The sequence below is a fragment of the Manis javanica genome, chromosome 6 (genome assembly GCF_040802235.1).
Source record: "Manis javanica isolate MJ-LG chromosome 6, MJ_LKY, whole genome shotgun sequence".
In the NCBI taxonomy this organism is placed as follows: Eukaryota; Metazoa; Chordata; class Mammalia; order Pholidota; family Manidae; genus Manis; species Manis javanica.
This window is the reverse complement of record NC_133161.1, coordinates 46,101,118-46,114,885: the sequence shown is the minus strand read 5'-3', so window position 1 is coordinate 46,114,885 and position 13,768 is coordinate 46,101,118. Positions and strand designations below refer to the sequence as shown.

The following is a 13,768-nucleotide window of genomic DNA, read 5'->3' as shown; positions in this document are numbered from 1 at the left end:
AATGACATTATATCACATTTACTATTTTAAATGTTGTCACTCATGAGACGGTGATCTATCAGACTTCGCACAGAAGGACAGAGGATGAAACTACCTCCCAGAGAATCTTTCTTTGCTACTGCTGATGATTGTCACAGGGATATGCTCATGGGCAACACATACAGGAATGGGAGGGATGGGGACAACCTCTGAGATGAATTTCTCCATATTCTTTTTCACTTGGTTCTACCAGATGTATGATAGAGACATACTATTGTCACTTTCACTTAATGCCTTTGTTTAAGCTGTTTTCCTCCCTCAGTACACATAGGTCCTTTTCTATTTACCCAAATCTTACCCAACACCCTCAAGTCTAGAGCTGGTCTCATAGCACAGTGATTCACACCTTTGGCTCTGGAGTCAGCAGAGACAGGTTTTAAATGGCCCTGGGCAAAATATGTAATTTCTCTGGGCGTCAGTTTTTCTCATCTGTAAAATGGAATAATAATCATGCTCTGAAGATCAAATGAGCTAATGTGTGTGTAAAACACAATGCCTGGTACAAAATTTAAATTCTACAAACATTTGTTGAGTGCCTATTACATACAGACCACTAGGTACTGGGGATGTAATTATAAATATTAGCTATTTGTTATTTTTACTACTACTGCTATTATTACTATTTTCTTCCTAGACTATGCCAACCAATGGAATAGCTATCTTCTCAAAATTTCCAGTATGTCTACCTCAAATGTAATACTTTAGTATTTTAGTAGACACTACCTTATTCCTTTGCTTGCTGTGTGTGCATCTGGTCATTCCAAAAGAGCACAAGCCTCTTAAACAAAGGAAAATAAATTATAGCAGGCATATCCAGAGCAGAAGTCAGGAAATTTGACCCCTAAATGCATCTCTGCTTCAGTTAACTGGCAACTCATGTAAGGTATTTGCATCTTAAATTTCTCATCTGTGGATTGGCAGGGTTGCTTCTGAGTATTTAGCTCCTTTTCAGGTCTATATTAAATGATTTCTTTTGATGTATTGTTAATGAACATAACCTAAGCCACCAGTAACCACTTAGTGAGAAAGCCCAAATGAATGCATGTGATCCATTTTGTAGAATTTGAATCAACGATATTGTGCCTCATTTGTGTCTAGGGATATAAGCTTGTACCATTGGGCTACCATCTTTTCATGACATTCCTACGTCAAGTACAAATGAGTATCTTTTTTAAAAAAAGAATAACTACATTCTCTGAGTACATTATCACTGACTCCATCATCAAATGTATACTACAAATGTACTGACCACATTATCAAAGCTTTTCATCTTTTTTTTGGAAAGAAACGGTGAAACATGGAGGCATTGTATATTTCAGAAAAAGACATATATCACCAGGACTCACATACCCCCTTAAGATATGAGAGCATTTTAGAATTTAAGCCAAACAAACAAAAACAAAAATGATGGGGGGGCGGAGCCAGGATGTCGGCGTGAGTAGAGCAGTGGAAATCTCCTCCCAAAAACACATAGAGCTATGAAAATATACCAAAGAAAAATCTTCCTAAAATAGAGACCACAGGACACAGGACAACATCCAGACCACATCCACACCTGCAAGAACCCAGCGCCTTGCGAAGGGGGTAAGATACAAGCCCTGGCCCGGAGGGACCCGAGCGCCCCTCCCCCCGGCTCTCCGCGGGCGGAAAGAAACTGGTGCGGTTTTTTTTTTGGCAAGTGCTTTTTGGAAGCCTTAAAGGGACGGGTTCCCGTTGCTAGGGAGGCAGGGTGGCGGGACCGGTGAGCAGGTGCCTGGGACCGGCACCTGAGGACAAAGAATATCCCGCGTTTCTCCCTGCGGGACCGGCGGGCGGTTGCCTGAGACCGGCGCCTGAGGACAGAGGAAATCGCGCGTTTTTCCCCTTTTTTTTTCTCTTTTTGGCGAGCACTTTTTGGAAGCCTTAAAGGGACAGGAACCCCAGTGCTAGGGAGGGAGGGTGGCGGGACTGGTGAGCGGGTGCCTGGGACCAGCGCCTGAGGACAAAGAATATCCCACGTTTTTCCCTGCAGGAACGGGGGGCGGGTGCCTGAGACCAGCACCTGAGGACGGAGGAAATCGCGTGTTTTTCCCCGTTTTTTCTCTCTTTTTGGCGAGTGCTTTTTGGAAGCCTTAAAGGGACAGGGACCCCGGTGCTAGGGCGGCAGGGTGGCGGGACTGGTGAGCGGGTGCCTGGGACCAGCGCCTGAGGACAAAGAATATCGAGCGTTCCTTCCCTGCGGGACCGGTGTGTGGGTGCTTTTTGGAAGCCTTGAAAGGACAGGGACCCTGGTGCTAGGGAGACAGGGCAGCAGGACCAGTGAGCGGGTGCCTGGGACCGGCACCTGAGGACAAAAAAAAAAAAAAAAAATCGCGTGTTTTTTCCTTTTTTTTTTCCTTTCTGTTCCCTCTCTCATTGTTGCTGTTGTTGTTTTGGTTTGGAGAGTGCTTTTTGGAAGTCTTAAAGGGGCAGGACAGGTCACTTAGACCAGAGGCAGGGAATCTGGGGATCTCTGGGCACTCTAACCCCCTGGGCAGCAGGGAGTACAGAGGCCCCTTACGGAGATAAATAGCCTCCCGGCCGCTCCCCCTCCAACGGGGCTCCACCATTTTGGAGGAACAGCCCCAGCCAGGCCAAGCCCACAGCAACAGCGGAGATAAACCCCAAAGCAACTGGGCAGGAAGCAGAAGCCCTGTCTGCGCACAGCTGCCCAGCACAAGCCACTAGAGGTCGCTATTCTCCCAGGAAAAGGCCACAAACCAACAAGAAGGGAAGCTCTTCCAGCGGTCACTTGTACCAGCTCTGCAAACTATCTCTATCACCATGAAAAGGCAAAACTACAGGCAGACAAAGATCACAGAGACAACACCTGAGAGGGAGACAGACCTAACTAGTCCTCCTGAAAAAGAATTCAAAATAAAAATCATGAACATGCTGACAGAGATGCAGAGAAAAATGCAAGAGCAATGGGATGAGATGCAGAGAAAAATGCAAGAGCAGTGGGATGAGATGCAGAGAAAAATGCAAGAGCAGTGGGATGAAGTCCGGAAGGAGATCACAGAGGTCAGGAAGGAGATCACAGAAGCGAAACAATCCCTGGAAGGATTTATAAGCAGAATGGATAAGATGCAAGAGGCCATTGAAGGAATAGAAGCCAGAGAACAGGAACGTATAGAAGCTGACATAGAGAGAGATAAAAGGATCTCCAGGAATGAAACAACACTAAGAGAAATATGTGACCAATACAAAAGGAATAATATTCGTATTATAGGGATACCAGAAGAGGAAGAAAGAGGAAAAGGGATAGAAAGTCTCTTTGAAGAAATAATTGCTGAAAACTTCCCCAAACTGGGGGAGGAAATAATCGAACAGACCATGGAATTACACAGAACTCCCAACAGAAAGGATCCGAGGAGGACAACACCAAGACACATAGTAATTAAAATGGCAAGGATCAAGGACAAGGAAAGAGTTTTAAAGGCAGCTAGAGAGAAAAAGGTCACCTATAAAGGAAAACCCATCAGGCTAACATCAGACTTCTCGACAGAAACCCTACAGGCCAGAAGAGAATGGCATGATATACTTAATGCAATGAAACAGAAGGGCCTTGAACCAAGGATACTGTATCCAGCACGACTATCATTTAAATATGATGGCGGGATTAAACAATTCCCAGACAAGCAAAAGCTGAGGGAATTTGCTTCCCACAAACCACCTCTACAGGGCATCCTACAGGGACTGCTCTAGAAGGGAGCACCCCTAAAAAGAGCACAGAACAAAACACACAACATATGAAGAATGGAGGAGGAGGAATAAGAAGGGAGAGAAGAAAAGAATCTCCAGACAGTGTATATAACAGCTCAGTAAGCGAGCTAAGTTAGGCAGTAAGATACTAAAGAAGCTAACCTTGAACCTTTGGTAACCACGAATCTAAAGCCTGCAATGGCAATAAGTACATATCTCTCAATAGTCACCCTAAATGTAAATGGCCTTAATGCACCAATCAAAAGACATAGAGTAATAGAATGGATAAAAAAGCAAGACCCATCTATATGCTGCTTACAAGAAACTCACCTTAAACCCAAAGATAAGCATAGACTAAAAGTCAAGGGATGGAAAAACATATTTCAGGCAAACAACAGTGAGAAGAAAGCAGGGGTTGCAGTACTAATATCAGACAAAATAGACTTCAAAACAAAGAAAGTAACAAGAGATAAAGAAGGATACTACATAATGATAAAGGGCTCAGTCCAACAAGAGGATATAACCATTCTAAATATATATGCACCCAATAAAGGAGCACCAGCATATGTGAAGCAAATACTAACAGAACTAAAGAGGGAAATAGACTGCAATGCATTCATTGTAGGAGACTTCAACACACCACTCACCCCAAAGGATAGATCCACCGGGCAGAAAATAAGTAAAGACACACAGGCACTGAACAACACACTAGAACAGATGGACCTAATAGACATCTATAGAACTCTACATCCAAAAGCAACAGGATATACATTCTTCTCAAGTGCACATGGAACATTCTCCAGAATAGACCACATACTAGCTCACAAGAAGAGCCTCAGTAAATTCCAAAATATTGAAATTCTACCAACCAATTTTTCAGACCACAAAGGTATGAAAGTAGAAATAAATTCTACAAAGAAAACAAAAAGGCTCACAAACACATGGAGGCTTAACAACATGCTACTAAATAATCAATGGATCAATGAACAAATCAAAATAGAGATCAAGGAACATATAGAAACAAATGACAACAACAACACTAAGCCCCAACTTCTGTGGGATGCAGCGAAAGCAGTCTTAAGAGGAAAGTATATAGCAATCCAGGCACACTTGAAGAAGAAAGAACAATCCCAAATGAATAGTCTAACATCACAATTATTAAAACTGGAAAAAGAAGAACAAATGAGGCCTAAAGTCAGCAGAAGGAGGGACATAATAAAGATCAGAGAAGAAATAAACAAAATTGAGAAGAATAAAACAATAGCAAAAATCAACGAAACCAAGAGCTGGTTCTTTGAGAAAATAAACAAAATAGATAAGCCTCTAGGCCAACTTATTTAGAGAAAAAGAGAGTCAACACAAATCAACATAATCAGAAATGAGAATGGAAAAATCACGACAGACTCCACAGAAATACAAAGAATTATTAAAGACTACTATGAAAACCTATATGCCAACAAGCTGGAAAACCTAGAAGAAATGGACAACTTCCTAGAAAAATACAACCTCCCAAGACTGACCAAGGAAGAAACACAAAAGTTAAACAAACCAATTACAAGCAAAGAAATTGAAACAGTAATCAAAAAACTACCCAAGAACAAAACCCCGGGGCCGGACGGATTTACCTCGGAATTTTATCAGACACACAGAGAAGACATAATACCCATTCTCCTTAAAGTGTTCCACAAAATAGAAGAAGAGGGAATACTCCCAAACTCATTCTATAAAGCCAACATCACCCTAATACCAAAACCAGGAAAAGACCCCACCAAAAAAGAAAATTAAAGACCAATATCCCTGATGAATGTAGATGCAAAAATACTCAATAAAATATTAGCAAACAGAATTCAACAGTATATCAAAAGGATCATACACCATGACCAAGTGGGGTTCATCCCAGGGATGCAAGGATGGTACAACATTCGAAAATCCATCAACATCATCCACCACATCAACAAAAAGAAAGACAAAAACCACATGATCATCTCCATAGATGCTGAAAAAGCATTTGACAAAATTCAACATCCATTCATGATAAAAACTCTCAGCAAAATGGGAATAGAGGGCAAGTACCTCAACATAATAAAGGCCATATATGATAAACCCACAGCCAGCATTATACTGAACAGCGAGAAGCTGAAAGCATTTCCACTGAGATCGGGAACCAGACAGGGATGCCCACTCTCCCCACTGTTATTTAACATAGTACTGGAGGTCCTAGCCACGGCAATCAGACAAAACAAAGAAATACAAGGAATCCAGATTGGTAAAGAAGAAGTTAAACTGTCACTATTTGCAGATGATATGATACTGTACATAAAAAACCCTAAAGACTCCACTCCAAAACTACTAGAACTGATATCGGAATACAGCAAAGTTGCAGGATACAAAATTAACACACAGAAATCTGTAGCTTTCCTATACACTAACAACGAATCAATAGAAAGAGAAATCAGGAAAACAATTCCATTCACCATTGCATCAAAAAGAATAAAATACCTAGGAATAAACCTAACCAAAGAAGTGAAAGACTTATACTCTGAAAACTACAAGTCACTCTTAAGAGAAATTAAAGGGGACACTAATAAATGGAAACTCATCCCATGCTCATGGCTAGGAAGAATTAATATCGTCAAAATGGCCATCCTGCCCAAAGCAATATACAGATTTGATGCAATCCCTCTCAAATTACCAGCAACATTCTTCAATGAATTGGAACAAATAATTCAAAAATTCATATGGAAACACCAAAGATCCCGAATAGCCAAAGCAATCCTGAAAAAGAAGAATAAAGTAGGGGGGTTCTCACTCCCCAGCTTCAAGCTCTACTACAAAGCCATAGTAATCAAGACAATTTGCTACTGGCACAAGAACAGAGCCATAGACCAGTGGAACAGATTAGAGACCCCAGAAATTAACCCAAACATATATGGTCAATTAATATTTGATAAAGGAGCCATGGACATACAATGGCAAAATGACAGTCTCTTCAACAGATGGTGCAGGCAAAACTGGACAGCTACATGTAGGAGAATGAAACTGGACCATTGTCTAACCCCATATACAAAGGTAAACTCAAAATGGATCAAAGACCTTAATGTAAGTCATGAAACCATTAAACTCTTGGAAAAAAACATAGGCAAAAACCTCTTAGACATAAACATGAGTGATCTCTTCTTGAACATATCTCCCCGGGCAAGGAAAACAACAGCAAAAATGAGCAAGTGGGACTACATTAAGCTGAAAAGCTTCTGTACAGCGAAAGACACCATCAATAGAACAAAAAGGAACCCTACAGTATGGGAGAATATATTTGAAAATGACAGATCCGATAAAGGCTTGATGTCTAGAATATATAAAGAGCTCACACGCCTCAACAAACAAAAAACAAATAACCCAATTAAAAAATGGGCAGTGGAACTGAACAGACAGTTCTCCAAAAAAGAAATACAGATGGCCAAGAGACACATGAAAAGATGCTCCACATCGCTAATTATCAGAGAAATGCAAATTAAAACTACAATGAGGTATCACCTCACACCAGTAAGGATGGCTGCCATCCAAAAGACAAACAACAACAAATGTTGGCGAGGCTGTGGAGAAAGGGGAACCCTCCTACACTGCTGGTGGGAATGTAAATTAGTTCAACCATTGTGGAAAGCAGTATGGAGGTGCATCAAAATGCTCAAAACAGACCTACCATTTGACCCAGGAATTCCACTCCACTCCTAGGAATTTACCCTAAGAACGCAGCAATCAAGTTTGAGAAAGACAGATGCACTCCTATGTTTATCGCAGCACTATTTACAATAGCCAAGAATTGGAAGCAACCTAAATGTCCATCGGTAGATGAATGGATAAAGAAGATGTGGTACATATACACAATGGAATACTACTCAGCCATAAGAAGTGGAAAAATCCAACCATTTGCAGCAACATGGATGGAGCTGGAGAGTATTATGCTCAGTGAAATAAGCCAAGCGGAGAAAGAGAAATAGCAAATGATTTCACTCATCTGAGGAGTATAGGAACAAAGGAAAAACTGAAGGAACAAAAACAGCAGTGGAATTACAGAACCCAAAAATGGACTAACAGGTACCAAAGGGAAAGGAACTGGGGAGGATGGGTGGGCCGGGAGGGATAAGGGGGGGGAAGAAGAAGGGGGGTATTAAGATTAGCATGCATGGGGGGGAAGGAGAAAGGGGAGGGTGGGCTGCACAACACAGAGAGGACAAGTAGTTACTCTACAACATTTTGCTAAGCTGATGGACAGTAACCGTAATGTGGTTGTTAGGGGGGACCTGATATAGGGGAGAGCATAGTAAACATAGTATTCTTCATGTAAGTGTAGATTAAAAATTTAAAAAAAAAAAAAAAAAGAAAGAAAGAAAGAAAAGGGGGATTACTCCTTAACAGGATAAAACTATTGGTAAATCAAAGATCAATGCATGCTTTAAATATCCTTAATGTTGATCACTTAAAGGGTGTCAGATGATCAGCTATGGAGGTACTCTTTTCTGATAATATTCCTTTCTCTTAATTAAAAAAAAAAAAAAAAAAAAAGCAGTTACTGTGTGCTGACCTCCAATGAGTTCTGCACAGTGGTATAGAGGGCATGTCAAAGTGTGGGCAAAGGGTCTGTTTGTTTCTATGCAGAAGATCAAGGCCTAGCTTGGATACCCAGAAAATGAACTAAGATACAATATGAGGAGGAGCTTCCGGCATCAGCACTCTCTGGAGGACTTGTGCCAGGGGATGATCATCAAAAAGCCTCCACAGGGATCCGGACGATGCTGCGGTTGTGGCTGCATCCAGCCCACCATCTCCTGGACTTGCCATAGGAATGAGGAGGGAGATGTCTAGGCTGGCATGTGCATACAGTGAGACAACGAATTTGACCGGATCTGTACTGTTGGAACTCAACCAGGAGTTGGGAGGGGTGCAAGTTTTAGCACTCCAAAATCTCATGACTATAGACTATCTATGGTTAAAAGAACATATGGGATGTGAACAGATCCCAGAAATGGGCTGCTTTAATTTGTCTGATGGTTCAAGTACAGTTGGACAATACCCATCATATCATAGAAAATTTTTCACAAATGCCTAGGGTGCCTAAATGGTTTTCTTGGCTTCACTGGAGATGGATGGTAATTATAGATTTGCTTTGTTTATGTCACCGTATTCCTATTATGTTAATATGTGTGTGCAAATTAGTTAGTAGTTTAAAACCTATACATACTTAAGGTACTATACAAGAAGATATGTCAAAGAAATAATCAATCCTCCCATGTTTCCTTCATATGCTACATCTATAGCTTTTCTTCTTCCTTCCTAATTACAACCCTTAAATAGAATTCGTGCCTCATATCGAATTTACCGAGTATCATAATTCCTCCAGGTGGTAAAGATACCTTGAGACAAGTGCTGGGCATAGAAGCCACAGGGCATAAATCTGCAAAGAAGTAAAAAACTAACCTTTGCAAACAATATGGCTTCTCTCTCACTTACCAACTTTACATTTCCCTGTATGGCCCCGGAAGATGACTGGTTAGCCAGAGACGGGTAAGATTCCTCAAGGGAGGAACAACCTAAGACAGGCACAGTCGCAGGGGGACCATCAGGTGAGAATTTGGGGATCAACAGAGGTGAGGCTCAGAACCTCACCCCCCTGCTTTGTGAGAAATCTTCTGCATCCGTGGATGTCTTGCTGCCCTTGTCTATCCTGGATTAATACTTAGTCCATAGGCACACACCTGATCATCTGATCATCTACATTTGCCTTCTTACAGCACTAAACTATGTTTTCTACCTTTATCTTGCATCTACCTACCACTTCAGCATTTTATTAAAAATAAAAATAATAATAATAATAGGAGAAATGTGGGATCAACATATAAATCAAGTACAAAAATCAAATGAATATTCATATTTGACCTGATTGTTTATAGGTCATAATGCATGATCAAAACCGAAAGTTTCTGTGATGAATGCTCTTGTACGGTTCACCATGTAAGAATTTATTCACTATGTAAGAATTCGTTCACCATGTAAGAACTTGTTTGTTATGCTTCAGAATATTTGAGACTGACGAGAATTAGGCTTGAGATGGATTAATGATTGTACATTGAGCGTTGTCCCCCCTATACTGAATTTTATTGTTGTTAACAACCATTTGATCAATAAATATGGGAGATGCCCTCTTAAAAAAAAAAAAAAAAAAAAAGCGTGACCTTGAGGGAAAATCTCATAAATTTTATTTAAAATTTCAGTAACTAGCTAGATGAGTGTGTATTCAATAAAAAACACAGAAACATAAAAAAAAATGATGACACTTTCCTGGCATGAGAACATTTCAGGTAAAGAAATGTTGCTTCAATTTAAATTTCCATAGAGTGTATATTGATTTATTTTTGATCTTTAAAATGATCATTTTCCTGAAATTTCCAGTATCACTTCCACTGTCATCACTTCCATGACATCTACCAACCTACTGAGATCTATTTAACTCGACTTCCCACTTGTGAATAAGGATAAACTTTGGTGCTCTGAAGCAAGCACCAATGCTTCCCTCTATGTGCCAGATTCTGTGCCTCTCACCTACTTAAACAAAGTGCTCTTGAAATAGTTGCCCCCACCCCAGTCAACTTTACTTTCCCCTCCACTGATGGATCATAACATTGAGCAAACACTTTATCTCTTATCCTCTTAAAGACCCTTCTTGACCCCATAGTTCTCTCTAGCTGCCACACCATTGCTCAGCTTCCTTTACGAAGAGCTCCTCAGAAAAACTGACTATATAGTATTTTATAGTTCAGGAGCCTACTGAGGTCCAGGATGATTAAGCAATTTATCTACATGGTGATTTACCTAAGCATGAAGAAGCATTCAGAGCAGAGGCAGGTCATAAATTTTGCCTCCGATGACATCAAATGACAACTTTTTCCCATTAATACTAATAATAGAAAAGCCCCACCATCTCTAAATAAAAGCCATTTGCAAACAAAAAAAAACATTCCAAGAGCAATTTACAGGCTATAAAGAGTTTTCACGTGCATTTTCTCATCTGAGTCTTATAACATCCCTGTGACTTCGGTAAGTTGTTTTATCTCCATCTTACTAATGAGGAAAAGGAGGCCTAAAAGTTTTGGGCAACTTGTGGGAGAAGGGGGTCTAGCACAGCGGCTGTGAGCATAGACCCTGGAGTGAGGCTGTCCGGGTGTTGACTCCTGCATCTACCAGCTGATATCTGTGTGACTCTGGCAAGTAACTTAATCTTTTTCTGCTTTAGTTTTTCTTGTGTGTAAAATGGATACACCTCCCTTGGTTGAGATGCTTAAATGAGTTTATGTAGACTGCCTGGGACCATACCTGACACAGAGGAAGTTCTAAGGTTAGTATTAACTGTGCTAAGTGCCCCGTTGTGGGCAGGCACAATATTAGTTTTATAAGCAGAGGTACAGGGGCTCCACCACTAGACAATCTGTGCCTGATGAACTCTCATTTTAGCTCAAAACCTCTGATAATACATGACATCAAATCATTAATAGTTGAAATAAAACAATTGAGTAAAAATACCAGAATATATTTTGGATCCTGTAAGATAATTGCTTAAAAAAAAAAAACTGTTGAAAGTATTCCAGTGGTTTTCTGATTTAATTACTTACCTTTTGCAGAGTTCCCAGCTTCAATATAGTGAATAAGAAACAATGGCTGTCCTACATCCCCCTTATGTGGTTTGGAAGTCTGGTTATGTTTGTACATGGAGCAAAATAACCCTTCACCACCAGGGCTGGGCATCAATAGGAGCAGCAAAACAGTCACCTTCCACCTGGCACCAACCAGTCCCTCTAGGCCTAGGATGGAAACAGTAACATTCCACAAGTGAATCAAAAGAGTAAATATTTACCTATCTCTTTTACATACAACACATTCACTTTTGCACTAAGAAAAAAAAAATGTGTAAAGGCCCTTTGCTGAGCACCTTGGATACCACCTGAATAAGACAGACCTAACCCCTGCTCCCCTGAAGTTACAAGTCCAGGGGGAGGCCATGTTCAAGGGATTGACAATGTCACTGGAGAAGCAATTTTTATTTCTAAAATGGTGGTCTGGAAAGTAAATCTAATGCACGCTTAGATAAAGCCTCAAGACAACAAGGACCCTGTGACTGATCACCACAGGAGTGGTACGGACAGTGAGCCACACAGGAGGGCAGAGGCCTGAAAACAGTCTCAGGCTGAGAGAGCCTAGGAAGGTCCTTCCCATGGTCAGAGGCGGGTAAAAGGTGGGTGGGACTCAGAAAACCAAGTGAAACAGGAAAGGCATCCTGGTGGGTGGGGTAGTTTGAGCAAAAGTGAGGCCTCAGTTGTCCAGTGGGCACTTTGCAGGGAAGCTTAAAACAAAATGGATTTCTGGTTAACCACCTCTCTCTCACAAATCACTAAACTGCATCCAAGAACAAAACAGAAGAGAGGGATGGTCCTACAGCTATGTTCAGGTCTCTGCCCCTATGGCTAGCTAACAAATTAAGAATTAGGCCTCAAACTTTATAAACACAAAGCCCTCCAAGGATCTTCCGATCTGTTGTTTGCTTCGAGTATTCATCTAGGCTGATAATACTAATGGCTTATAATTGTATGTTTTCCCTAAATTTGTAAATAAACATGCAAATTGTATTTATAATGGGCCTTCCTATGTTATTTAGCTGTTTTGAATATCCTAATAACTTAGCCAGGAAAATAAGGATTGCTATCACTAATTTTAGATAATGAAAACTCGACTCAAAGGACTGCCTTATCCGTTAGAACATAGCTGCACTTGGTCAGGGCCAGGACTGGGGTAATGTGAGCCAGATGCAGACATAGGATCAGATCACATCTTTCTCTAAATTTTGATGTTTCATTCATCATGGATTTTTTTTGCCTGAATTTTGATTTTTTTTTTAAGTATTGCACTGAAGTACTATTTATCTTGATTATTGCAGTTTTTTTTTTCTTTTTGGCACTCTCTTATGTTTTACACCGAAGGCAGGAGCTTTGCTTGCTTCACCTCAGTCCTGACCCTTGGCATATGGTACTTACATCTGTGCTATTACACTATTCTGAGCTACTGCTATTTAAGAATGATCCACATTCCTAACTTTGGAGTCAAAGTAAACTACGTGAAATGAGTAAATACTCTGCTCACTCAGATTTTTGGATGCAAAAAGACATACACAATTATGCAAATATAATGCTTTTGATTGTTCAGTGCTTTAAAATACCAAGCCATTAAAACATCTTAAAAACACAAATGTGTAAAATTCTATTAACCACAAGCCTAACACAACCCAATTTGAGATAATATTCAAATACCAGTTGTAGCAAATTTAAAAAGCTTTTCAGGCATATTTCCCCAATAAGACAAAAGTTTATCATTACAGTTTGATTGAATATATAATACTTGTCACTTCATTCATGGTAAACTTAATAAAATTCCCCATTCTTCATGTAAAGCCCAGCCAAACACAGAATGTACCTAAAAAAATGCTTTTGCCTGCCTGAAGTGTTCTCTTCTCCCCCACATTCCCAACACCACTGTAAAGCAAGCGCAAATCTGAAGAAAAAGAAAAAAAATGCTTGTGCCTAAAATAAGGAACAAAATACATTTAGGAGCTGAAATTAGGTCCAGGAACCATGATGGCATGCATCAACATTTTCTTTTAATTATGTGAACCTGTTATGCTGATGTTTTACTCATACTACTTTCAAGGAATACTAGAAATCAATAATCTTACTCTCTCACTGATTCAGGAAAAAAAAAAACTGTGGTATTAAAAAAATACTGGATGAAGCTCTTTCCGTAAGAAGTTCTTTCCTGGAGGCAAGACAAAACTAACCATGGCAACTAATTTTCACTCTTCCTGCAGCAGCCTCCAGCCCCCTTTAATGGATGTCATTAATATTTAAGTAACCAGGGTAGTTACAGCACTTCCTTTGTAAGCAGATGTTGACTCTAAGATGTTAAA

The 13,768-nt window shown here is 40.3% G+C and overlaps 1 protein-coding gene across 1 annotated transcript in view; it reads right to left on the bottom strand.

Moving 5' to 3' along the window:
• Positions 1-13,768, bottom strand: part of CPVL (carboxypeptidase vitellogenic like) — a 138,213-nt gene that overhangs the window by 109,053 nt on the left and 15,392 nt on the right. The window contains 1 exon segment of the mRNA XM_073239996.1: positions 11,427-11,615. Within this exon segment, the coding sequence (XP_073096097.1) occupies positions 11,427-11,615 (189 nt within the window).